The sequence below is a fragment of the Pleuronectes platessa genome, chromosome 17 (genome assembly GCF_947347685.1).
Source record: "Pleuronectes platessa chromosome 17, fPlePla1.1, whole genome shotgun sequence".
Classification (NCBI taxonomy): Eukaryota; Metazoa; Chordata; class Actinopteri; order Pleuronectiformes; family Pleuronectidae; genus Pleuronectes; species Pleuronectes platessa.
The window spans coordinates 14,792,342-14,819,805 of record NC_070642.1 but is presented as its reverse complement, the minus strand read 5'-3'; the positions used below and the strand labels follow the sequence as shown (position 1 = coordinate 14,819,805).

The 27,464-nt window shown below is 42.7% G+C and overlaps 2 protein-coding genes across 2 annotated transcripts in view; one reads left to right on the top strand and one right to left on the bottom strand.

Moving 5' to 3' along the window:
* Positions 1 to 511: 511 nt before the first annotated feature.
* LOC128460374 (pro-opiomelanocortin) lies at positions 512 to 1,772 on the bottom strand. The gene is made up of 2 exons (XM_053445548.1): positions 1,653 to 1,772; positions 512 to 1,289 (listed from the first exon to the last, which is right to left on the bottom strand). Exons 1-2 carry the CDS (start codon positions 1,770 to 1,772, stop codon positions 723 to 725), a joined length of 687 nt encoding a protein of 228 aa, XP_053301523.1. The 3' UTR covers positions 512 to 722.
* Positions 1,773 to 14,652: 12,880 nt separating this feature from the next.
* Positions 14,653 to 27,464, top strand: part of LOC128460181 (tyrosine-protein phosphatase non-receptor type 14) — a 34,815-nt gene continuing 22,003 nt past the window's right edge. Inside the window, exons 1-2 of the mRNA XM_053445249.1 lie at positions 14,653 to 15,086; positions 25,438 to 25,856. Of these exons, the coding sequence (XP_053301224.1) occupies positions 25,683 to 25,856 (174 nt within the window). The 5' untranslated portion in view covers positions 14,653 to 15,086; positions 25,438 to 25,682. The remainder of the gene's footprint in view (positions 15,087 to 25,437; positions 25,857 to 27,464) is intronic.

The window sequence follows — 27,464 nt, the reverse complement described above, 5'->3', positions numbered from 1 at the left end:
GATTGTCACCGTGCATGGAAGATCAGAGAAGAAACATGAACTCAAAAGAGATTGGACGGCAAACAGAGGAGACGGATTGAGACCTCAATCAGCAAATATTTCCACAGCAGTTGATCTACGTCAGGAACCTCATCTCTCCATTAGAGGAATGGAGAGATGAGGTTCCTGATGCACAACTTACACCCTTGTTTGTGTTTCCGCTACCGGCATCTCGGTTTATCCGAATTATAATTTACCACAGCCGTAGACTGTATATAAACGTGTCTCCGCTTCCTCGCAGACAGAGCATTAAAAAATATATCCAACATGACATAAGTGTTTCTACTATTTTGTCCACCCCTTCATTGTCGTCTTCAAATGAAATGAATCAGACGATCACTGTTATTTTTTGCCACGAACACGATGATCTTTATTGTTCAATACGAGACCACACTGTAACTGCATTGTCTTCCATATTCACCTTTAGCTCCTTTTTCAAAACATTTGAATCAGTAATGACATGTCCGACCGCAAACAAACAAGCAAATAAACACTTAAAGCCCATTTAAAAAGCCCTCAAGTCAAGAAGGTCAAAGGGGTCAGTGGCTGCAAAATAACATTTAATTCAACATAAAACCGACTCGTTATTTTTAATCAAGATTAAATGAAAGAAACCTTCTTGTTACAAAATCCTGTAACTTATAATAATTCACATCTGTGGGTCATAACATGCTTCGTTCATCCTATGATCCTCTCTGCACATCCTTGTGTAGAATGTTCCTCAAGAGCTTAGCCAGCTGGGCTTTAGATTTCTCCTCCAGCGGCCTGATAAAGCTGCTGTCACGTTTCGAGTTGGTAGGGTTGCCCCATCTGAAATGGCTCATGCGATATCTCCCGTCGTTTCTGTGCTGCGGGCTCAGCGGCACTTGTGACTTGACCTTTGCCCTCTGCTTTCCCTTGTTTTGTGGATTCAGGTCGCCGCTCGTGTCGCCCTCGGCACCACCCAGCTGCCTGCGAACCTGAGCGGGGAAGCCGACCTCGGAGGAGTCCTCTCCCTCCAGAGAGGACGTGAAGACTTTGATGGGCCGACGTTTGCGGCCGTTTGGTTTCCCCCAGCGGAAATGCTCCATAGAGTAGGAGCGTCGCTCGTTGCTGTGGGGTGTCACTCCTGGTTCCTTGTCTTTGCTGGAGGCCAGGATGCCCAGAATGACCCTGAGTAAGAGGTCCTTTTCCTCGTCTATCTTCGGGGCCAATTCATTGAGCTGCGGCAGCTCTGCCTGGATCTTCTGTATGCAGAGGCGAATACAGTTCTGCGTGGAGGAAATCAGATGAATATGGGAAAATCAATGTAGGGAAAAATCCAACCATCTCTATAAGACAAAACTGAAAACGAAAATACACATTATAAGTCAAATATTTGTCAGCTGTTGATTCTGGGAGAATAACTCATGGATCTTGACTTAAAAAACCCGAAATCAGGCGGGTCGAGGTGATCATATCTTCTAACTGCTGTTTTGAGGATCAAGAATCAAACCAATCAAGTTCAAAATTAGTTTTCTATGATGTTGTTGCTGTGTCCATGTCTTCTTTAAAGCACATTGAACCATGAATGACATGTGCTGCACGGTTAGAGTGTCCTTTCTGAGGGACATCAGGAGGGGAGGTAGACTCACCTGGATCCTTCGCTCGGTGCTCAGGTTGTTGCAGACGGAGCTTTTCAGGCACTCGGACCCAAACCCTGGGACACACACGTACGCCATCATCGCTACCAAGAGCCAATGTAGACCAACCATCTTCAGCCTGGAGACAGAAACATGAGAGAGAGAGAGAGAGAGAGAGAGAGAGAGAGAGAGAGAGAGAGAGAGGCTTCTTTTAGCTGAACAACTGAGCTGTACCATCCAGGTAGTTCTCTTGATAAACACAACTTGAGAAATGTGTTGGTGGAGGACTCTCCCTGCTCGCTCCCTCCCAATCATCTAATCTTCCCTGAAATATTACTCGTTCTCAGAAATACAGAGCGTGCCTCTTGAGCAGACCATTTGCATACGCCTTCCCCCATTCCTTCTCCACCTTGGCATGTTTCAACTCTACCCTTTAGTCTAAATTGTTGATTTATAGCTGCGTGTCATGACTGGATAACTGCTGTGAGCTCAAACACCAATTATCGGCATTCCTATTTTAGATAAATAATCGCATGTAATGCAATAGATGGTGTTGTTCTCCACATTAATGAAAGAGTGCGCCTGTGACACTCCCTGAGACACTTGATTAAGATTTGCTGCTTTCAAGGGGCCGTCTGAAAATTTGTCACGGGGGAGGTGGGGTGATGAAAAGGGAATTGGGGGGGGGGGGAAGCCCCATATTTCACGTCATGTAATCCTGATATCTTCATGAGATCAGCCCAGACTCTTTAATAATATTTATAGTTGTTCTGCCTTGGACAACCTGTGCTTTCAATAATTACCTCACTGTATAGCAGGTTGTATCGCCCAATGCTGGAGACAAGTTAAATTCACCTGCACATACAAAAGACAAACCGAGGCGTGTAAATCCAGCAGAGTCACAACATCAAACTTCTGCTGTTTCAACTTGACAACATAAATAGCAACTTCTTCTAATGCATCTGCTTCACATTAGAATCCTCCAAGCAAAACACTCGGTGGCTTGAATTACGAGGCTGCAACAGGAAATGCGATGCATCTGTCACAGTGGTTAAAGCGGCCGACTGTCAGACAATTATCATTTTTGGCATTTTGGGCATTGTTGGAACGGGAAAAGTGAAACGAGGCAAAATACGAAAAGCCATTGGGAGCTGTGGCGCACACAAAGGATGACGTGTTGGAAAAAAAAAACGTTTGTGCAGCGTGACAACAGATCATGATTGCTCCTTTCAAGAAGTATTTCGTGACTTCTTTATTAAAACAATAGCTGTTTTGTTTTGCCTGTCCCTAAAATAGATGCAGCAGTTTTTGCAGTATATAATCAATGGCGCATTCAATTAAAACCACGAGTTGCGCCTGGAACGCTCCCTCAAGTCAGAATCTTGACTCAGAAGGTCAGAGGAACCTCACAATGGACTCTTTACTGCAGTGTCAATGCGTTATTATGAACTGCTTTAGTCTACCATGGGCAGTTGGCTCATGTAAATATTGTTCCCGTTCAACTGGAGCTCCATAAACCCGGGTTATTGTGGGTGTGATGTCATTCCGAGGGCCGAGCTCGGAGGTGAAACCAAAACAACCCAGACTGTTAGCTCAACTATTTCACCTTTGACCTACGCTAGTGCAGATTCTGCCAAGTCACGAATTTGAATGATCCCTGCACTTTGTTACATGTCTTTCTGAAAGAGGAAGCAGCAGTTCAACTGATTGAAAACCAAGACTGAGTTAAGACCTGGTTAAGACATTAGAGGGTCAAGAACAAATCTTTGCTTTGATTTAAAAGTTTCCCTCCCCTTTTTATTACTATGCTCCATAAATTCCAGATGTTCCGCCATGAAGATAAAGGCTTATTTCTCAAAGTCCAGAATTTTTTGTTGAAGTCTCTGCTACCCTTCTGAGAAGAAATAAAAACCCTGACTGGTTTCTTTCAAGCTGCTCAAGGTACGCCGATTGAAGTTGTCGTCACACGTCTCGCATGCATTTCAAGCTCCACGCTCAAGTGATGGAGAGGATCCTTTCAATATTTGACTTCATGGCAAACGCCTTCACCTAATCTATCACGTGCTGTTTTTATATCCTTCCTTAGATATTTACTTTTTAAACCCCCTGCAGAAAATATCCCATCCCCACTTTTCTACTCCGCTGCTTCAAAAATATCAATTTCCTTTTTCACATTTACTCCCGCCTCCGTTTTTCTACTCCTTGGTGGGCCATCGTTTCCTTAACTCTTGGCTACTCTCATCCCACAGTATGACTCACTCAGCTGGGCTCTGCTCTCCGCAGACACATAGTGTTCAAGGAATCTGCAATCAAAATAGATTGAAACCTCATGCCTCACTGATATTCAGAGTGATTGAAGGGTTATCTAAGCCACTTTGAACTATTTGCAACGGTGCAAATATCAATGGACGGCAATTCAAATGACTCTTCTGGCAAAAAGACTGAGAAATGTTTCAAATCTGCAGCTGCACTTCTCAGAAAGTGTCAGAAGAGTCAATGACACAGAAAGTGTCTTCCTTCAGAAAAACCCCAACCAGACCCAGTTTGGATCCAACCAGACCACACAAAGACAAGTAGATGTTTACCTTGTCCAAATGTTTCCCTCTCCTCGCTCTTCTCCTCGCTCTTCTCCTTGCGTCTGTCCACAGATCTTCCAGAGCGGCCGCTTCTTCACCGGGATCCCTCTCCTCCTCCTCTCCTTCCTCTTAGCTGCTCTGATAGAATGTTCAGTCAGAGAGGGTCCGCTGCTGCCTCCTCAGAGGAGGAGAGCTCTTTATATAGACACATGAAGTCTCAAGGCCTCGGGGTGTGGTCTAGGCGAGGGGTGTCCTGCTCCTTTATGACTGGTGTGTCTGTGTGTGTGTGTGTGTGTGTGTGTGTGTGTGTGTGTGTGTGTGTGTGTGTGTGTGTGTGTGGCAGGTATAATGGCCACCCACACGGTTTTTAATCAATGGCGCAACTCACGTCATCAGACAACAGGTGAAGAACTAAAAACCTCTTTCCTCCTCTCACAAAAAGCTCCCTCATTAACTTGAAGAAACCATGACCGGGGGGTTACATTCCTTAATTTCTTGTTTGGATTTTTAGGTCGGGCCGACGCTTGATAACACAAGGACAAAAAAGGACAAAAATAATGACTGCTCTTTTCTCGGCGCGTGTCAATCTCTGCATTGAATCCCTCAAAGGCCAGCCCTAATCAGTGACAGGGATGGAGTGATGCGCTGAAGTGTGCCGAATCCATTTGGCTGATTGGGTTATTTGTCTGTGGCTCCCCCTCTACAAGGTAGGCATTAGTCCCTGTGTGGAAACTTGATTTGGAAGATCTGACTCACTGGTTGCGCGTCATGACTGCACACAAAAACACTCACAAACACGCACACACACAGGGTTTGAAAAGAAAACCACTATCCTTTCACCTAGTCATTGTCCTGACATACACATTCAGCTTTCTATAGCTGTGTGGATGTGTTCATGGTGCAACGTGCATACAAGGACAAAGCAGAAAGAAGAAGTTGTTGCAGGTTAATTGGAAGTCAAGATAATTAACCAGTAACATTTTTATATAACCATATTATCATTTTTTTTAATTAGCTAAATAATCAATTGCAAATGCCTCCTTCTATCAGGATCAATGAATTGTTTCCTGAGAAATCAGTGAAATCCTTTATAAAAAAGACAAATGTCCTGGATCCAGGTGAACATTTTAAACACTCCAACTGCCCTGAAATGAGAAACTATTTGTGGAGAGTTGCCTTAGGGGTAAATGTTTGGTTACCTTTGGATTGACACAGTTTAAGTATTAAGGTATGTTCATGCAGGTATGTTCATGCAGGTACGTTCATGCAGGTATGCCTGTATGAAAATGTTTGGATAAGTTTAGGTCCGTAAATAAGTACTAGGGTGTGTATCCATGCATATATCTATATGTATTTGTAGGTTTATGGGTATATATGTATATACTACTGCTTAATATTATTATTACTATATTATTATTATTATTATTATCATTTTAATGTATGTAAATATGAAAGACAGAGAGAGAGAAAGAGAGAGAGAGAGAGAGTGAGAGTTGACAATTGTTCGTGTTATTTAATTTAATATTTAAGTATTAATGCAGGTTACATTTTTTTCATTGTTATTTATTTAATCATGTATTTGTTTATTAGTTTTTTCCTTTATTTTGTTGAGCTGGTCCGCGGCAGATGTTGTCAGCTGTCTACGTCAGCAACCAGGGCAAGTTCTGAACGTGCTGGTGACAAGTTCAGGATTTCAAGGAGGGTTTGTTTGTATATTCTGGGATGCACCATTCCTGTTTTCCTGTTTAAAAAATAATACAAACTGTAAATAATAATAATAATAAAAAAGACTTCCAACAGGTTTCATGGAAGTCTGAACAGAAAACCAACATACTGACAAACTGGGGTGAAAACAACGATTTATTTTGGGATTATTTTCAGTTTGCTGCCTCTGTCTCAGCTTCACACTGTAAATGTGTGCACATGTATATATATCTGTGGAAATGTATGTAAGGGCACTAAGTTATAGATACATATTAAACCACGTTTTGATTCAGAAAGCTGCAGAATAAAGACAATTTATCTTAAAAATATGTAGTAATGTAGATGACGTGCAGAATCATGTATGTGCTCAGCAAAAGAGATCAATTAGATATGTGGAGATATAAGAAACATTTAATAATGTCAGTGTTACGAAGCTTCTCGTTTATTTTTGTACTTTTTTCATTGGAAAAGGCTTTACATTTATTTTTAGTATTTTTTATTTACAAAGCGTTGTAGTCAGTGATGAAGCAAGGTCAATTAAACACAAAGGCTCGACTGAATATTTAAAAGATTGAATCACACTATCTACACAAGTGAATGTCCTCAGCCACGTCAGGTGTCAAATCCCTCATATACTTTTAGGGGATTTAGATCCTCTTGATATGGTTTTATGGAGGATCATATTAGCGGTGCTGTCTGTCAAAGACCTTTCAAAGCCTCATGAGAGAAGTTAACATTTGACCTCAGACCAGTAACACTCCCGACTGCTCCTCTAGAGACAGCAGATGGATGACTCCATGTAGGCGATGACGACAGGACTTACGTAAGTCGAACATAAGTCTTAAGTGCTCTTCCTCGATTACAATGTGACACCAAAGTTCAACAGATCTAATGTTAACAAAGACCTCTATTTATATTTCCAGAAGTGAAAAATGCCATAGAACTCTCAGGAGAACCGTGAATTGAAAAAAGTACAGTAATTTCCTTGTGAGGGAGGTGGAGAAACATTCCAGTAAAGTACAAGAAGGTAAAAATCATTCAAACCAGACTATACAGCCTCAACAACAGTGATGGTATGAGAGTCAAAAAGAAGCTGCGGGCCTCCTTACAGTATAGGTGCTTTTATTTTCAGAACTAAAGCGATGTAACTGAAATCAACTATTGACGATTGAACCCTTTCACGAATTTTGTGTTTGCCCCATCCTCAAGTTCCTATTCAGTCATCAGGAAGGTTACTGAGGTGCTCTCCACATTAGTGTGTGTGTGTGAGTGTGTGTGTGAGTGAGACAAACCCTGCGGTCCACCTCAACTTGAAGAACAGATAAACAGTGTGCACCCCCTTCCCTCTGTCTCTCCCTTTGTTATCCGACTCAACAAGGTAAACTCGACTTCAACTGGAGCTTTATTGTGAGTACGTAGACTTTCATCCAGCTGACAAGCAGATCAATGCAGAACAGACCAAACAAGGAGGCAGGAAACAAACCAAGAAGTGGACAGGGATGGAAACATAATTTCTTTCTACCCTAATGTGTAAAATCCCTTTTCCTCGTAAGACGATGGCCCTTTTTACTCATTTTGTTTCCGTTATAGAGTCATAAACATTTTCAGTGTTTAGTCATCAGTCAGGAGGAAAATCCTTGATCCGTCACGTCCTCTGTTCTTTTCCAAGGGCAGCATATCTCAGTCACAGTGAGAGGGAGAGGACCTTCCACTCAGAGTCCACCGTATTGCATTATTATTCTATCAAGCTGTTAGTCCTGTGAGAGACGACCCCCCCCCCCCCCCCCCCCCCCATATAACAAGGGAGTGAGGAGGCCTGTGTGTGCTGCTGAAGGTTGATCTGTGTCAGATTTGTTTGAAAAGCTAAATTTTCTCCAGTGAATCTGTCACACAAAGCGACGGTTATAAATTCCCTTTTTGTTTTGTTCCCTTTACTTTAACTTGGCCAACCCTATTCTCCCTCATAGAGTAAATTCCCAGAATCCATTTCAACCGCCAACCAACTTTCTGTTTCTGACTTTAAAAGCTTTCAGATTTGAGTTTATGGGCTGACAGGTAGCAGCAGGTAAAATTAAAACCGTGTACATCCTGTGTTTAAACCCTGTAATTACTGCCAACATGATTCATCAAATTGCCCTTGAAGGATATTAAAGAATTTCTTTTATGGAGAACTTTAGTTAATCACAAGCTGCACAAACCAAGCATGAGCAGCAGAGGAACCCAGCAGCCAGCAGGGGGCAGCCTCAGGACATCACAGCAGACTGTGATTCTTGTAAGGCGTCCGAAGACAAGCTTGCAAAGTACTGGGTTATTCTCTAACAATAGGTTTTTAAAGTATGTTAAATCATCCAGTATCTAAAAGCCAAAAATATAAAAGTAACTTTTAAGTAAGGCTGTCAAATATATGTAGTAAAGTAGAACACATTTTCGCTGAAGTGTTTATCAAAAGCAGCATAAAATGGCACGGACACACACGCACGATAATTTGTTCATCTAGTTTATGTGCTTAGTTTCTCATGTCAGTCATGAGGTAGCGTGGCCTAGTCGGTAGTGTGGCCTAGTCGGTAGAGCGTCCGTCTTCCAACTAGAAGGACCCGTTTTCGAATCCCTATTCATCCCATTTCCAAGCTGACAATATACTCTTTCAATCTGCAGGAATTCTATTAATTGCTAAATATCTTACAATATGTAAATAAAAATTTAATAAAAAAAAAAAAAAACTGCGGGCGCAAATCCTACGCAGAAGCCTACTGTGCGCAGAAACCCGCTGCACATCCTGCGCAGAAGCCCAGCAGTTTTTTTTTTTTATTAAATTTTTATTTACATATTGTAAGATATTTTGCAATTAATAGAATTCCTGCAAATTGAAAGAGTATATTGTCAGTCATTTTGTCTTCATTTAATATAATTAATATATAATTTAATTTAATTAATTTAATTTAATTTAATTTAATTTAATGATGCTGGTCTTCACAGGTGACTAACCTACGCAAACCTGTAGCCGCCACCCCCCCCACAGGAGATTATGTGCTTGTGTGTGTGTGGCCGCGGCACTTCCCGGTTCTTCCCGGCACTACGCTGCCGGTGCGAACAGACCAAGTATTTAACATGGGCGAGGAAAGGAGGCGGACAGCTTTTCCCAGCGCTTCTACCTCCGGTGCGTCCCCGGGGTTAGAGGATGATGGTGTGACGTTAATGTATTGTTTTACATTGCATGTGTCACGTCATGATAAATCAGTCTCCTATGTCTCCTGTACCAGGAGCCGCCCCTGTCACTGGTTAGCTTGGCTCGCTGTCTGGCCGGTAATCTATGGGGTGCCGTTTGTAAAACATTTTGTCACATTTAGCTTCAAATTAAAAAAACTGGTGTGAATTTTTGAGAGTCACTTTTTTGCACATTTACAACAATATTTGTCAACTTAGAGATATTTTAATTATTTAAATCCAAATGTTAAATGTTACACTTAAATGTTAAATGTTAAATCTAAAGGCTAAATCTAAATCTAAATGTGAAATTAAAATCTAAATCTAAATGTGAAATTTAAATCTAAATCTAAATGTGAAATCTAAATATGAAATCTAAATGTGAAATCTAAATGTTAAATCTAAATCTAAATGTTAAATTTAAATTTAAATCTAAATGTTAAATCTAAATGTTAAATCTAAATCTAAATCTAAATGTTAAATCTAAATGTTTCGGGTGAAACTAAATATTTAACTAATATGCAAATTCAAATGCCGGTAGAAGGAAGTAACAAAATAAAAGCTCGAGGAGGTCAGAGTGTGTTTATAGTGGCAAATAACGAATGAATTGATGGATTATCATGATATTAACTACATAAAATAACAAACACGTTTGGAGAAACTTTATTTTCTAGTACTTTGAGTTTTTAGTGTCACTTTTATGAAGGATGCGCCACTATAGCCAGCCACAAGGGGGCGCACTTTGAGCTTTTATTTTGTTACTTCCTGTTACCGGCATTTTCATTTGCATATTAGTTAAATATTTAGTTTCACCCGAAACATTTAGATTTAACATTTAGATTTAGATTTCGATTTAACATTTATATTTAACATTTATATTTATATTTAGATTCAGATTTAACATTAAATTTAGATTTAACATATAGATTTAACATTTAGATTTAAATTTAACATTTAGATTTAGATTTAAATTTAACATTTAGATTTAGATTTAGATTTAGCATTTAGATTTAACATTTAACATTTAACATTTATCATCTAACATTTAACATTTAAGTGTAACATTTAACATTTGGATTTAAATATTTAAAATATCTCTAAGTCGACAAATATTGTTGTAAATGTGCAAATAAGTGACTCTAAAAAATTCACACCAGTTTTTTAAACATGGTTTGAAGCTTAATGTGACAAAATGTTGCTGTTATTTTCAGCGTGAGATGCTTTACAAACGGCACCCCATAGTAACCAGCCGTCCGGACCGCTCCGTGGAGGAGAAGATGTTTCTTTACTTGGAATGCGGCCACTTTATTTCGCGGATATACAGCAGGAGAAACACTCGCACCACCTCTAGGTAATCCGTCACTTCTCGTTATACACACACTTTTAGCGTATTTTCCCACAATACCCAGGTTCACTACGTCACACACTACACACTTTCCTTAAAGGGGCAGGCCATACCTAGCCTGGATGCCAGACGAACTTAGCCCCGCCCACAACATTTTTGGTCGGGCAGTTCGGTCTGGAGTCGCTCCATTGGGAAAAAATTATGGGGCATGTTTCAACTGACCAGGAAGTAAAATTCCTCTTCGCTCAATTGGATAGACCTACAACCAATCAGAGCAACGTAGTACGTGACGTATGCTAAGCAACGCATTGTGAGTTATTTACTGGGTTCACACCGGACGCTTCAGCGCAGCGCCAAGCCTTAAATAACAGCTGGCTCCCATCCACTCCCATGTTAAAACTTTGTGCCGGTCACACCGGAGGCTGAAGCACCGCGAGGCAGCCTTGGCGCAGCGTGGTGCTTCAGCCTCCGGTGTGACCGGCACAAAGCCGTGCAGCGATCTACTGGATCAACGGGTGATATTATTAGCGCTGCCCGGCGGTTCAGCGTCGCTTCAGCGTCCGTTGTGAACAGCCAAGCGCCGGGGCATAGGGATTAGCGCGGTGCTTTGGCGTCGCCTCCACGTTCTGTGTTCCTCTTTCAAAATGAATGCGCTGTCGATGTCTTCTAAAACAGACTCAATGGCAGCATCTACACATCTCGGCTCGCCAGCGGCAGGCTTGTTTGTTGAAAACGAATTCAACCCAAGGGCACTTTGATGACGTGGTTGATTACGTCACCGTTGATCATCTGTCAATCATCGTATAAAGCCCGCCCTGACAATCTGATTGGCCCGGTCGGGCCATAATTTTTTCCCAATGGTGCGACTCCAGACCGAACCGCCCGACCAAAAATGTTGTGGGCGGGGCTAAATTCGTCTGGCATCCAGGCTAGGCCATACCTGCAACACAACAGCTCTCGGTCTCATATACAGATGGCAAGAGAAAGCAGAGAGGGATTTTTACACACTGTCTGATAAAGATTCCGACAGTAATGGCAAGGGGTAGTGATGGATTTCTTTAACAAGTTAAGTCTTTCATTCTCATTTTCCACCTTAAAACTATGACATGAACTCAACTATGAACTAGTTCAGAATTTAAATGGTGAACTATGAATGTGAACTATTCATGTTTACTTGTATGAACTGAACTTTGAACTAGTTCATGAGAGGTGTGAACTTGCACAGCACTGCTCATAATAATAATGATTGTGCGGAGTGCTGTTGTTGTGAGTTTCATGTTCGCCACAAGAGGATGATATTTAGTCGAAAATAATCCTTGAATCCAATAAGCCTCGGTTTTATTCAGCTGAGAATTGTATTAGTCTTTCTGATCCAAGTTATAATGTAAATCAATAATAAATAATTAAAACATATATACCGTGGAATATATGTTGTGTGTTAAGTTTGTATACTTTTCAGTATGTGTAAAATGTACAATCTGTGAATTAGAGCTAAACTTAAACAGAACAAAATAATTGACTGCATTTATACAGGCCTTCGCTGTTACTCTCATATTCTCTCTGACAGGACTTCACTGTGACATAACTACAGGTTTCAATGAACCTCTACAGTCTCTTGAGATACAGTCATTGTGCTTTAAAAAAAATTAGACACTCCTGTGGTACCTTTAAAATGTGTTTCTATTATATCCTCATAGGATGTAGTGACTAATAACCTTCTAGGATATTTGAAATAATTTAATGAGATCATAATGGAGATTATTCACAAAGACACTGAACAGCATGAAAGCAAGTGTTTGTCAGCCAATGCAATATATGGTTTAATGTGGTTGAATGAACATAAATGAATAAGAAATGTAAGGGGAAACCATCCAAAGTATAGATATGGATCAATAATAACATTGTAATTTTATACATAATGGAGAAAACCACAATTGAGGACAAAGAGGTCAAGTCTTTAATATTTTCTCCGTTGAAATTCCCTGGATTTTAAAATGGAAAGTGAAAAGAACCTGACTTTCTCAGACGCAAATTACACGTTGTACACCACATATTTAAATGTATATGTTGCAGGCAATGAACATGACAATATTTCAATTTAAAAAAAGGGATTTATTATTTAACCACCAGAGTTACTTTCCCCTGAGTTTGGATAGAGGTTTGAAAAATCCCTGTACACATAGATAAAAATGACCAGAGCTATTACTGAAGCATTAATTAAATAAATAGATAAAATCAACATTCTAAAATCAAAAAATGTCATTATTAGCTGGTTCCTCGGGTGGAAGTAGTTGGATATATACTTCTGTTGTATAAAATATGGATATAACCTACTTACACCGATAAGTTTCAATAGTAATAATTATAATAATAATTATAATAGGGTATATTAAAATAACTCTTAATCAAAGATACTATCAAATACGATTGTTGTATATTTCATAAAATACTGAATGTTAATATGATACTAAACATTTTTATGTAATAACTGTATTGATTAATACAATAAATATCCAGTGGCAGCCTCCTAAATTAAAATAGCAAAGTATATATTTTGTGAAACTTCTTTTAATCAGCCTCCATGTTGTAAATTTGTAGGTTGTGTAAATAAATTGGCCCCCGTGATGCTGTGACCCATCCAGGGCCATAAGGCAAAGAGAGGGGACATGAGAGGTGAGGAGACCTTCTTTGTTGGACGCCCAGTCACCTCTGTGGCCCCTGGAAAACCATTAAACCAGGAGGACTTCTCCCAGGAGCCCACATTCCTCACATTCCTCCGGTCTGATGTCAGAGGGGACGGCATCTGGAGCCGCTGCTGCCTTCAGGGTCCCCGCAGAGGCTGGGACCCCTGAGCTCTTCTGGCCTGTGGAGAATTTCTCACATATTTGAGTGATTCAAGTTGTATTTTTCATTTGCAGTTAACACAGGGTCAACAGGACAATGGAAGCTGAAATGTACCATATATAGTAAATGCGTATATGTTTTGTTTTACTTGCTTTCCTCTGTGCGATAGCATGTTGTTGCCACGTGAAAAACTTCATCAACTTTTCACATTACAACGTGATAACGTTTCAACAAAATGATTTATATAAGATGATATGTTTTACGTTATAACGTGAGATGTTTTATATTTAAATAAGTGAGTTATTTTAAAAGTTATCATGTGATAACTTGATAAGTTTTACTTGAGGCTGATCCTTTTCTTCATCAGCTCCCATACTTTTCACCCTCAAGAAGAAAAGAAAAAGTCAAATCGATTTAAAAGTAAAAACCATTCCTCCAAAAAGCTTATAAAGATTTCCACGCATTCTTATCAAATACAAGTTAAATCAAGGGCAACTGGAATTGGTTTTAGAAATTCCACTGTCATCCGTTTTGGAATTCACCCTGAACTTGTACAACATATTCCCCATTTTTCCTATAGCCGTAGTGTTAAATCCCTGCTTGCCAACTTTCATGTTTGTGACGTCTGCTCACTAAATACCAGCAAACCACTAGTTGTGTATGTTCTCCAGCTGCAGTGGGGGAAGATCCATAAGTTATCCTAATATGGTAAAGAAAACAAAGTTATGATTCTGAATGTACAAGTGAAAGTCCTGCATTCAAAAAAAATTATTAAATCTAAAGTAGGTGATATTATCATTAAACTGAGTGAACATTCATGATACTCATGATACTCATTCATATAAATGAACTAATATATATAAATACAAAACCATTTACCATTTAGTATAATAACTAGTAATTTGTACACAGCATTGTATTTAGTTTGGCTTAAATTCTAATTTATATACTCATCTGTAAATTCACATGATGTTTTACGTCATTTGTCATATTTAAATACGTGACTATACGTTAAGATGCCCAAAAGTGAAAACAACACACACACTCGACCAAATCTGAGTCTCAATCGAATAACTAATTAAAAGCAAACTTACTGGTAATAAAAGAAAAAACAAATTGTGTGATAAGAACAACCTAATAGTAACCATCTTTGGCCAAGCTCTTTTTTAAGTGCAGACCTATTTAAACGTTTTAACCTGGTTAATTTCTCATCCATTAACACCGAGGAGGCGAGATTCACAACCCACACCCCTACCTTGTGCACGTGAACCTCGCGTTTCCCTTATTTTCGCGCCGACAGTGAACGCACCGTGAGCTCTTCTCCCTCTCCCCCCTGGCCCTGAACGCCTCCATTGGAGCGGAGAGACCACTACTATAAACACACCGAGAGTTCGAGCCCGGCGGAGAGCACTGTGCTTCTTATTCACGGTCAACGAACACAACTTCACTTCCACTCGTTTATCTTCTATTTGTTCTGCGGCCGGAAAACAACAGAGAAACTTTTTTCTTCAGTTTTTCACTGAAGCAGCTTCTCGACCATAAAGCCCCAGAACCTCCGGAGTGACTTTGAACCCGCTCCTGAGACTCGCTCCCTCTTTTCACTCCGGACAGTTTTTTGCGTTTTATGATTCAGGAGCTTCTCCGGGCTCCGGGACTTTTCACGCTGTCTCCACGGAGCGGATGAGGAATACCTCCATGAAGCTGTGATTTCCAGCAGCGTCGAGTGAAAAAGAAGTTCCTCCTCCAGCGGAGAGCAGCGGACGACATGTAGGGGTGAGTTGTCTGGAGAAGAAAAAGTTCAGCAGGAGAGTCGAGAGTTTCCCTCTGCTCCTGAATGTTCCACACGCGCACAGACACACGCACAGACACACACACGCATACCTGTGGTGGAAGACAACAACTTTTAACGGTGTGAGTGAGCTGGGTTTTAAATGTAGGCCAAATGGCTGTGGCCACGTATGGGAGGCAAGGGATCCCAAATATTTTCATTCCCCCCCTCCTCCCTCCGTCTTCTCTTCCTCCTCATCTTCCTGCTCTTCCTCTTCTTCATCCAGCCTTTGAACATGAATAAAAACACATAAGATGAAGGCTATATACTAACAATGCTGTTGATTTGATCTCGTCACACGTCCAATCAGAGCAAGTGACGTCTCCACAGTTCATAGGGGAATATGAATATATGATACGTATCACGATATAATAAATTGTGCTACAGTTTGATACGATTTATTCAGTTGGTGGAGGGCCTGATGGAGCCCTCTGTAGGGCCCCTTACAGAGGCACCTTTGGGCAGATGCCAGGTTATAGTCTGCAACACCTGGACTATCGAGATTAGAGCTGGGCGATAACACGATGTCAATAATATAACGGTTCAGTTTGTATCAGTGTGCTAATGCATTGTGTCAGCAGAGTGAGGAAGTATAACACATACATAATCTAAAGTGCAGTGAGTACAACCTTCAATCAGGAGCAAACATCTGCCTTTACACTTAAAATAAATAATTATGGAAGATATATTGCGATATCGTGATGATGTGACATTTATCGTGATAGCTATCGATACCGTCTGATCACATTTGGTCCGTATCACCCATCCCTAGCTGAGATGCTCTTCTCATCACATCTAGACCTGACGTTTGTACACAGGGAAACTGCTTGTTGTGGTTGTTGTTGCTCTGACTTCAGTGAAAAACTCTTCACGTCATCCAGGTCAGAAGAAGAAGAAGACGTCTGGGATCAGCCCTGCACGTGCATTCACCCTCACAGTGATTACAGTTCTACAGGATGGTTTTCCTTTTTACACACTTGGATGACTCGGCATGTCTGTGGATGAGCGTCCCTCCTCTTGGACCTGGCGGTGATGACATGATGGCTTTGCTATGGAGCTGTTTGTCCTCCTCACACCCTGCGTGCACACTGTGCATACATGTTTGTGTGAGAGTATGTGCAAGATGTGTTTGGACATGCACCTTTGACTACCCGGGCTACAGTAAAAGAGAAAAGTGGGGAGAGCAAATATAGCATAGCTGCAGGAGGCGTAGGCCACACACACACACACACACACACACACACACACACACACACACACACACCGACACACACACTCTCACACACATCTGGCTGTCTTTATAAGCTCAAAGGCATGTTGTGTAAATTATATGGTGCTGGAGCAAGTGGCTCGGGAGGACACTGCAGTTATAAAACACTGCTGGAGAATTTAAAGAAAAGTCAGAGCTGTATCCTTCATCCTTGCTCCTCATCCCCTCATGGTCAGACATGTCTGAGAGCAGACACACACACACACACACTCTGTCGTCACGTTCCAAAACAATGGAGGAAAGTCGCTGAAACGCGAACATAAAGTCCCACGGGCTTGTTCTGTTGAAGGTCAGCACGGTAAGACTATAATAGGTGTTTACTGCGTGATGGGAGGCTGCATGTAAAAAGGAAAAGTGGCTATTGTCTGTGTGGGCTCTGGTCATTTGCGTCTTAGAGGCCTTTTGATTGCTATGTCGGGAGAGCGTACCTGTAATTTTGGCCAAGTGTTCATGCTGTAGTGCAGGGAGAGAGAGAGGGAGAAGGGGGGGTATTGTTGTAGAAATGTGCTAACTCTTACTTGTTATATCTCTTGTAGCTTTGTTTACATTTGATCTGGTTAGATTTGGTTCCACAGTGCAGTTTAGTGAGCTCTTGTTTGACATGCGTACGTCCTGTTGTCCTCGCCTAGGCCGGCAGCTCTTACCTTTTGTTGACATCGATTGGATTATAGATGGGCGTGAACCAATACGTTAATTCCGTTAACTTTGTAGTGTCATTAGGGATTAACAGCCTCATTATCATACAAGCAATCCTTAGAGGTATTTCCACTTATTCCTCTATCGTTTAATTCTTTCGCAACTTCTTGTAATTGCTCTGACATGACAAACTATTCAAAATCATTTTTTCACGCTGCAAAAACAAACCGAACCATTATTCATTTGATCCCGACGAGGCCACCTTGTTGTGGTTGGTCCGTTTGTCTGGATTGTGGTCAGAGGCGCCATTCACACCCTTTTATTTTTGTTTCGGACTAAACTGAAAAGTCTGAATGTCCACACCAAAGAAGGTCGGAGAGAAAGCTCCCTACAAGCATGAGTAATTATACAACCATACTTTATAATTTCTTTATCTAGAAATTCCCAGTACGATACCTCGACTTTGCAAATCGGCCGATTCAGAGCACCGATCAGATTTCTGGTAAAATCACATTTCAGTTTGATCTGGGATTTCTTTTTATACAAATTTAAAGAAATGGAATCTTATCTGTATATAGATCAACATACTTGAGGGTAGAAACCGGTATTTTCTGCAGGATCTGAGGCGTTTCTGATGCTGGTGTCGCCTCTTAAGAGATTCGTTTCACTGTTTAATCTACAGAAAGTCAATGAAAAACAAAATGATCAGAGTCAGTGGTGACTCCTGGGAATTTGAGCAGTATTTTGTGTGTGTGTGTGTGGTGAGTGTACTCAGACCTGCAGAGGTGCTTTTGTTAGAGGATCTCTGAGTTGTGTAAGTGCCGCTCTCTCTGGCAGCCCCGGCAGACAACAACAGAGCCGAGAACGTGTCGCGACCTGCCCCAACTCTCCCACACTCCACCCTAGGCTCCTTCCAGGTGCTCCAGAGGAGTTGTCAGCCACCTTCAGCCCCCGCCCCCTCCACCCTGGAGAGACACACCCCCCTCTTCCCTTCTCATCTGCTCACAACTGAAGGAGCATGGGACTTTTTCCATGATGTGGTCGACCTATGGGTCTTAATGTACAGACTGTGGTTTGTGTGTGTGTGTGTGTGTGAGATGAAGCAGAGAGTATTTTCCATTTGATGTCAGGTTCAGAATGTGTGAGTTTTCCCTTCCTCACGGCCGTTATGTGTGTTTGGATGCAGCCGGATGTAAACAGTAGCAACCCTAAAGTGTTGCTGCTTTCATTGGCCTGTAAACCCGCTGCCATTGAAGTCCCTGTTAATGTTTGTGCCCGAGGGTTCGGCTGTGAGAGAACACTCCGTGGCTTCTGGCTTTTTTTTGGCGATTGAGTGTGTTTGTCTATGTGTATGTGTGTGTGTAGCTGTATTTGTGACCATGGTTTATGCGAGCGTAGTTCCCAGGAGATGAAGGAGGTGGGGTTGGGGGGGGGGATGGAAAAAATGAACAGCACCACGGTTGAGGCTGGAAAAGCCGCAGTGGCCGACGGGCTGATGGTCCCACCATGTTTTGTGTTGTTGAGGTGGAGAGTCAGTCTCATGGTCGTATGTTTACTCACTCCCTCCCTCCCGCCCTCACCCCCACCTCCTCCCCTTTCTCCCGACCAACTGTACCAACATGATAACGGCGCCCCCTGCCCCCCTCGGCCCCATCCTTCCACATCCTCCCTTATCTATCCAAAGCTTTTATTTTCTCATTCAGATGCTGGGAATCACCCACGCTTTGTTCTGCATTTAGCAGAGACCCTGCACCTCCTCCCACGGTTCCTCTCAATCATATCTACAACTCTCCGAGCCTCCAGAACATCAGTCGGCAGATCTCAGAGCCGCGGCAGCGCTGCGTCACTGTTGGTTTGGGGAAACTAGTTTCTGGTCAGTGTTAAGCTGTATCGCTCTTTCATCCTCCTACTTCTCTTGTTGTAGTGATACAGTTCAGATGGATGCACCAGCCTGAAACACTGAGTATTCACCGTTTATCTATTGTTGTGAAATGTGGTACAGCACTGCAGCCTGTGGGCCACATATCATTCTACAGTTCTTCTGTAGTTTCTTTGGTTTTATGATGTTTCTGGTCCACACCTGTGCAGTAACACCTCCACTGTGAACACTGTGGTTCTGCACTAGTAGGTTTGCAGCATTTTATACAGAGCAAGTGGATTTGGTCTTTTGTGAATACTCCAAAAATCAAAGTACTTTTGCCTGCTGCAAAAAAAGTTTAACTCAGTCAAATAGTCACATTGGGGCAGATACTGCACATCTGTTTGCATTGGAAGGTGCAGGGGATTTGTAACACATGAATCATCTGAGCATCAAGATTTGTTTGTTAAATTATCATCAACCAGTAATATAGTGAAAGTGGTCAGGACGTTATAGATAACAGCAGGTATCACAGAAGTATAAAATCATCACTTTAAACTTAGCTACCATGAATAAATGATGCAGGAGCCTTCTCATTTTCATAATTCTGAATATATTTTAGCTTTTGCATGATCCTGGATTCTTTCAACTGTGTGTATTAGTGTGTGTGTGTGTGTTTGTGTGATTGTGTGAAGCTACAGACAAGGCTCCTTCGCTGTCTGGATGTCACCTCTGTGTGAACAGCGTGTCTGTCACCATCACTGTGTTCTCATATAATAGAGAAAATGTGTGCAGGCATGAGTGTGTGTGCACGTGCAGTGAGTGTGTGTGCGTGTATGTGTGTGTTTGTGTATGCATCTTTGTGTCATAGATGGAGCTGGAGACAAAAAACAGAGGGAGCTGAAAAGTGAAATAGCAGATGCGCTTGTTAGACGCACACTGTCTGGCCGCCTGGATCCACCATCTGTTGCAGCTGCTAGTGTTTGTGTGTGTCAGACAGTGTGTTTGTGTGTGTCAGGCAGTGTGTTTGTGTGTGTACGGGCATGGGCATTAGAGGATGTGTGCACGAAAATGAAAAGTATGGTGAATACTGAGGAAATATCAAGGCTTTTCTATGCACGAAAGTACACACACACACACACACACACACATAGTCCTCTGGTTCAGGAAGAAACACACATGGGCCAGTGTCGGATAACAAAGAGGGCCCTGGGGGTGTGTCCTGATGTCCCTGAGGCTCGCCTGGAGAACTATTCCTACTGTGCATGTAAAGTGTGTGTCCGTGTGTGTGTGTGTTTTCTTTTTTCAAATATCAAACACTAAATGTGTGTTTTACTGCCCAATAGGACGGTCTAATCCAGGGCCAGCTCCCAGGGTCTGCTCTTACTCACAGACTGTGGCTGTATGTGTTCAGGAATGTGTGTGTGTGTGTGTGTGTGTGTGTGTGTGTGCAGACTTCAGAGCCGTGTTTCCCCAAAACATCTCACTACTGAGCTCCATGCTAAGCCAGCGGGGCACAAGGGGATCAAAGTCCTAAGAAGATTTTGGAAATATGAGACCAGATCTGGCTGTTTTGGTGCAGACACGGCTGTAATAGTGTTTTCAGAGTCTTTAGTCTTAATGACCAGATACAGGAAGAGGCAAAGCTCTTAGACACGTATAATAAAAAGTATGAATTTGCTGTTGTCGGTGTGACTGCTCACTCTTTTGTGTTGACACCACAAGTCGATGCTGGATTTACTTATAAGTCACCTTTCAAGCCAAATTCCAAACATTGTCTGGTTCTTAAACATGATGATTAGCGGTTTTTCTGATGCTTTTGTTAGTTATTTAGCAGGATTACACCCAAACTACAGAGCGTATTGGCATGGAACTTGGTGGAAAGATGTGGTACTGGTCAGGAAAGAACCTGGTCAATGGATCAAACAGCAGATCTAGGAAAAGGGAGTTTTTCTGACACTTTTTGTGAATTTCTTAAAGTAATTAATGGATCCTGAGGAAACAAATCTAACTTATTTATGACTGGTTGTAATGTAAGCAGACTGTTCGATGTGATCTACTGAGTTCCATTCGAGCTGAACTGAAATTGTGATTTGGGCCTTACATGTGAGCTTGAAATGTGAACATCTGGTAATCTGCCTCATATGATAATTAAATGAATATTTGAGAGTTCTTTGCTATTGGTCAGAGAAAATAAAAACATTTCAGGAAAGTCACGTTGGGCGCTGGGAAATTACAATGCTCATATTTTCTGAGATTCTGCAGACCATTCTATGAAGAGAGACTCATCAGTTCGTTACCATGTACAATAAAATTCAATGTGCACTCATAGTATTTGATCCAGGCCTGGTTTAGTTTCGTAGAGTAGATTGTAAAAACAGTACGATGGAGGAAGAGGACTTAAGTGCAGAGGCACTTAACCCCGTTTGTTTTGCTCCAGCGTTAGTGTGTAACAGGAGGGGTGGGGGGGATTCCAGACAGACGAGCAACAGAGATTAGATTGATTGAGTTACACACGCTACACTTGCGTCCTCGGCCCTCGTTGGCCTAATGGTCTTAGCAGTAGGCGACAAAGTGCTGTTTTGTTCCCGCCATTGTGTGGCAGTGAATGGAGCGAGGCGGCAGACGGGCCGCCCCGAGACGGAGCGCACACACAGCAGAGCCCCGATCAGCTCCCGTGCTCCGTTGCAGACACACAAGAGTAGTTGTACAACTTCTCTTTTTAGCAGTTGTGTAAAAAGTGTTTTGATACAAACATAATGAAATATTTAAGGAGTTCTGTCTGCGGACGAGCATTTAAATGCAACAGTCTGGTTGTGTTTATTTGACAGGTTGTGGTGTGTGTCCCAGCTGTGGTGTTTGGTTTGGCTGTTATTATTTTATTTTGTGATCCCTGCGAGCTGAATACACACCTGAGCAAATACAGATGTCACTGCATTAAAAACATCCAGCACCCTGAGGCTGGAGATCTGTCTGTCAGCCGTGCTTTAAACTGATACTATGTCCATCCTCTGCCAGATGTTAACGCATAACATCAGCATAACATCAGCATAACATCGACTTCCCGATAAGTTGCTTGGAAATACCACTTGAAACTCTGTGTAAAAACAGCTGGTGTTTAAAGGGAGACTGAAATAAGCAGAAGCAGGCTTCTCATTTCAGAGCAGCCACTGTTGTTTATCTGTCTGAAGTGAAAACGGTTGCTGGTGGATCAACTGGGCTAACTAGCTAATTAAACTAATGCTATTTGCTCCACGAGCTGGTTTAAATGTTGTTGACTTAAACTTGCATGAAACCCGAAAAAGTTCGAGTCATTTACAGGTGCATGTCGGATAATATCTTTTGAGTCCATCGGGTTTAACAATAAAACTGTGCAACCCCCCTCAGAATGTGGGGAGGGGCTTATTAGCATTCAAAACTACTCAGATGACATGAATAACAAAATGCTGGGAATAGTCGGTCAGCCATCTTTGATCAAATTTGTCACTTTGACACTTTCTGACTTCAAGAAAAGATGAATCCGTCAGAAGTGTTAAGTTAAAGATCTGTGAGGTGGATTTATTCTGGTCTGAAAAAAAATATTCATGTCATCACTCAATGCATCGGCCAACAGCAGGAAACATGATATTCTCGGGTTCTTGTGTTTTTAAACACACAGAAAGAAAACCCACCTTTTTGCCCCTCGCCGCACCAGCTCAGGGGATGAAGAAAGAATCACAACAAAAGATGGGAATGGTTTCATATATATTTAGACAAAGCTCTCCGGCCCCTGGAAAAAGAAAAACAACCCTCATCCCTCAGTTTTCCCTCTCGTTTTTTCTCCGCGCCGCAAAATTACAACGTGCAAATTCATAAACGTATACGCTGTTTTTACACGCTGGAAATAAACACGACGGTTCGGGAGGGAATGCTGCTGCAGCGCTGTAGTGGCATCGCAGCCGCGTTCTGCATCGAGGAGTGGGTTTGTTCCCAAGCTATTGTCTGTGTGTCTGTCTGGTTTTCCTCAACCACACACTCCCAAACCATGCCACTGATTACTAGTTTAGAGTTGCACTAACTGCTGTCTGGTCCTTTGGCTAACCTCTGGAGAACCTGGTGGGTGTGTGTGCGATTGTGTGTGTGTGATGGTGTGTTTGTGGCGTGCCCTGTTCATGCCTGTCTATGTTTGTACACTACACAGTGAAAGTATGCGTCTTTATTTGTCTTTGTGTGTTTATCTGTGTCTGTATGAGCTTTTTTCTGACAGGGATCTTTTTGGCCTGCGAGCTTGGGAACATTTTTGGAGGCTTTTTTTTTTTTCAGGCAAGGTTCTTACCGTCAATCTGTGATGTCACTTCCCCAAAGCGTGAGATGGGGGGGAGGAGGTTCTGTGGTTCAGGTTAGGTGATGGCAGGGGGTCAGGACGGCCACATATTCCTAAGAAAAGCTGACTTACATTGCCATTTTTGCTTAACTATTCACTTTTCTGTGGCTTTTTAGCTTTGAGTGTGTGTGTGTGCTTGTGTGTGTGTGTGTGTGTTGGCACGGCCGCCCAATAAAACAGCCCGTGAATATGATGATGCCACATTATAGTAAGCTGTTTTCACAAGGATTCACGATTTAGGAATGTGTTACGCTCCTAAGGCGGACACGGGTTTTGAGTGTGATTCAGATCGTTGCAAACAACAAAGCTTGAAGTCAGGGCTTTAGCAGCTTCTTGCTGTCTTTCATCCAGCCTGGGCACACACACACACACACACACGCACACGCACACGCACATGCACTCTACCTTCCTTGTGGTGCATACTTGTGTCAGGTGTGCTCTGTTTTTCCAGTCAGGGTAAAGAGGAATCTGGGCCTGGGTCCAAGCTGACTATCAACAGCACATTGCCAGAGCCCAGGACAAGAAGCAACACATCCACTCAGTCTTTACTCCTCCTCCTTCTCTCCTCTTCCCCCCCCCCCCCCCCCCTGTTTTCTCCTCTCCTGATCACTGGAGCGTTGACATGCCACAGTTGGGTCTTTTTTTTCTCTCCCCCATTTGTGATTTTTTTTCTCTCGTCCTCGTTTGTTATTTTTTAATGCATTTTCCTGTCTCTCGATTTCCATGCTCATCCCTTCCTATCTCTTGTAACCCGTGAGGTTTTTGACCTGCGTTGCCAGTTTTGTCAGTGACTTGAGTCAGTGTTTTTTCACGGAGGAGAGGTTGCTGTTTCCTTCCCCTGCTGTAGGGTGCATGTAACCTTATGCATCTGTTTGCCTGTCAGCAGGATTGCACAAAAACTACGCAACCGATTTCCATGAAATTCTGTGGAGGGTTGGGGCAATAAATGTTGGTGCAGATCCAGGAATTTAGTTTCACTTTCTTTAACATTGAGAGATGCCGACGGTGGGAGGCCCTATTGAAATTGTAAGGATTATTCTGTTTTTATTTCCTTGATTTCTCAGAGAATAATTCATGGATCTTGACGGCAAAAGGTCAGTCAAGTTTAGGGCACTGATATTTATGGGTGTTTGTAATTTGGGGCTGATCCATATATTAATTTAGTGATTTTATATGTGGTTTCATGAGGGTCCTTGGCAGAGGAATGAACTCTACTGAGAGATATTCTAGTTTTTGATCTTGTGATCTAGTTCAACAAAACAACAAAGAGGCCACAGCTTTATTAATTAAATGTCTTCTGTATTTCTTAGAAATCGCCCGTCTAAACCACATAGTTCACAGCTCATCTTTTTATGCCTGCCTCTAAGAGGTAGCTTTATATGGCGTACTACAGGTGTGTGTGTGTGTGTGTGTCTGTCATGCGCTACTTTGAAAGTTGCGTCCTCATTCAAGACATGAAAGCTAAGAACTGATGACTAATCCAGAGATGTACACAAAATGTTCCCCAAAGACTTTTCTCAACCTTAAAACCACAGAGAGCGTGTTTGTGTTGCCTTGTTTCCTTGTGATGTTGCAGTTATTAACAGTTTTACGAGCTTTTACTGACAACATCAATTCAGATAGTTCTGTTTTGTGGAGCAGTGTCTGTGGAAGCACATCTGCCACCACCACCACCACATGTGTGTGATCTTACACTCTGCGACACTGTACGCGACAATGTCTGGCCCTGTGCTGCTGCTGGGGCCGAGAGGGGGAGAGGGGGGGAGATAAAAAGGAAAAAGCCCTCCCACACAGGCAGATATGAGACTTTAGAAGCTCCATTAGCTCCTCAAAGCCAGCTGCTGGGCTCAGATGGATGTCTGCGCTCTGCTGTTTGATGTCCATTCATCCATAGCCTCACATCCCTGCCTCCGTCTACCAGCTCAGCCCGACGCGGGGCCTCACGGGGCTGCGGAGAGCACAGCTGCTGCAACTGTAGGACAAAGCTGTCTGCTACCGTGCCAGTGCTGCCGCTGCAAACGCCGTAGCACTCGCCTAATTTGTTTGTGCTAGTGTATGGGAGGTAGGCAGGATGATGGCGTTGAGGGGTTTGCGGTCCGCTCACACAACTGCCTGTAGATATTTCTCAAGATGTTCTAATCCTTCTCTTTTTTTCATCTCTCCCTGCAGCACCCGTTCTTCCTCCTCCACCTCGTCATCCTCGTCCTCCTCTCCGGGCATCTTTGGGAATGGGCCAGTGCCTTGCCAGGGTGCATCTCTCCACCCGGTGGCGTGGCTGGCGTCGCGTGAGAGTGAGGAGGGCCGCGGCCAGGTCGTAGAGTCCGCCCACCCCTCTCTCCGCTTGGCGTGCTCCCCAACAATTGACCTTTGACCTTCGACTCGGCCGTGACTCCGCCGCGACCCCCGGCCCAGCCATGCCCTTCAGGCTGAAGCCGTGGCGCACGCGGCGCTACAACGTCCTGAGCAAGAACTACTTTGTAACACGGATTCGCCTGCTGGACAGCAACGTAATTGAATGCACTCTGTCGGTGGAGAGCACAGGACAGGAATGTCTGGAGGCGGTGGCCCAAAGGCTGGAGCTGCGAGAGGTACGTTTGTTCTCGGACACTTGTTTCCTGTTTCTGCTTTAATCGTAAAATTGTCTCGAAACGTCCATCAGGAACTTTCGCTCTGTTTTTATGTTTACTTTGGTAAATAGATTATAATGGATTCAAACCAGGCCCCTGTTCAAAATTTATAAACAAGTGTCATGCTTGATTATCGTCAGCATCAGGTGAGATTAGACCTACACCATGAAGAAAACACTCACTTTTCCCTTCAGCACATTTATGGATGCATTGTCAGCTTGTGCGTGTGTTTTGTGCGTGTGATCGCCACGCGTCTCTCCCTCCCTCACCCCATGTAGGTCTCCCTGCCCTCTCGTGTCCCTCTCCTGCAGCGTCCTTGTCTGTCTCTAACGAAGCGTGGCTACCTCTGTCCTCTTTTCACCCCAGAAGAAAGAGATATCGCTCATCCCCCTGTCCCTCTTGACCCCTCCTGTCCATTCTCTCTCTCTCTCTCTCTCTTTCTCTGCTTCTCTCATACTCATTCTTCTCATCTTTCTCTTGATTTACACCTTTTACTCTTAATCATATTTATTTTCTGTCTGTCATTTCTCGTGACTCGAAAAAGACGTGCAACTCTTTCCATGGTGTTAATTGTCTGTTTGTGCAGTTGTTTTGTGTGTGAAAGGTACTTTGTCTTACAGACGAGAGGAAGAATGTGAGTGTGTTTGCTCATTGACTTTGATGAATACGTGTGTTCAAGTGTGTGTGTGTGTGTGTGTGTGTCTGCGCTCACTTGGCTGCTTACAAAGTGAGAGGGAGGGGCGCTGTATCTGTGCGTTCTAACATAGTGTTGTGGTATTTCCCAGGTGTCAGTGATGTTGTAAATAAGGTTGTGTGACGGCTCAGCTTCAGTCGCAGTCTGCCACTTGCATGCACGCTATCTCAGGACTCTATCTGTGTGTTTGTATGTGAACTCATTTCTTTTGGCGCTTTGAGGACCTTTTCCAGAATAAACACTGTCAGGACCAAAGCTCAGTCCTAATGAGGCAAACTTCATTTCGGAGGACCTGGTTATGTGTACGTTAGGGGTTAGATGTGAATTGTGGTTAGGTTCGGGTTTGGCAAGAATTGGTCAAGGTCGAGATTAGGGGCTGTGCTCTCTTGACATCTTTGACGAGGTCTACTACGTCTGGTCAGCGCTTTTGCTCGAGCAGATATTTGTTTTTTCTTTTGTTTTTTTAATTTTGGTGTCTGTCGCTGGTTAGATGCATCATCAACCCCCCCACTCGCTCGCGGTGAATCCATCGGGGGATCTCCTGCTGTGATCTCACATCAGATTCTAAGGACTTAATACTAGGAGGCCAGGCGGAGAAAGTCTGCAGATAATCCGGAGGCTCTCACTCGGACATTTGTGCTCACACATGAGTTCAGGGCATGTCTGAAAGCAGCTTTACTTTCATTAAAATAGAGTCAAACCACACAGAAGCAACAGGTGTGCTTACTTATTCAGGAAACAGATGAGACAAACGCACACAAAGCCATTGAAACGCCATTGTGTTTTTCTAAATTGCATGGTGACGCCTAAAAAAAACAAGTTCACCGACACTCGCACCAAATGCAAACATTTTCTACACAGTATATCACACACAG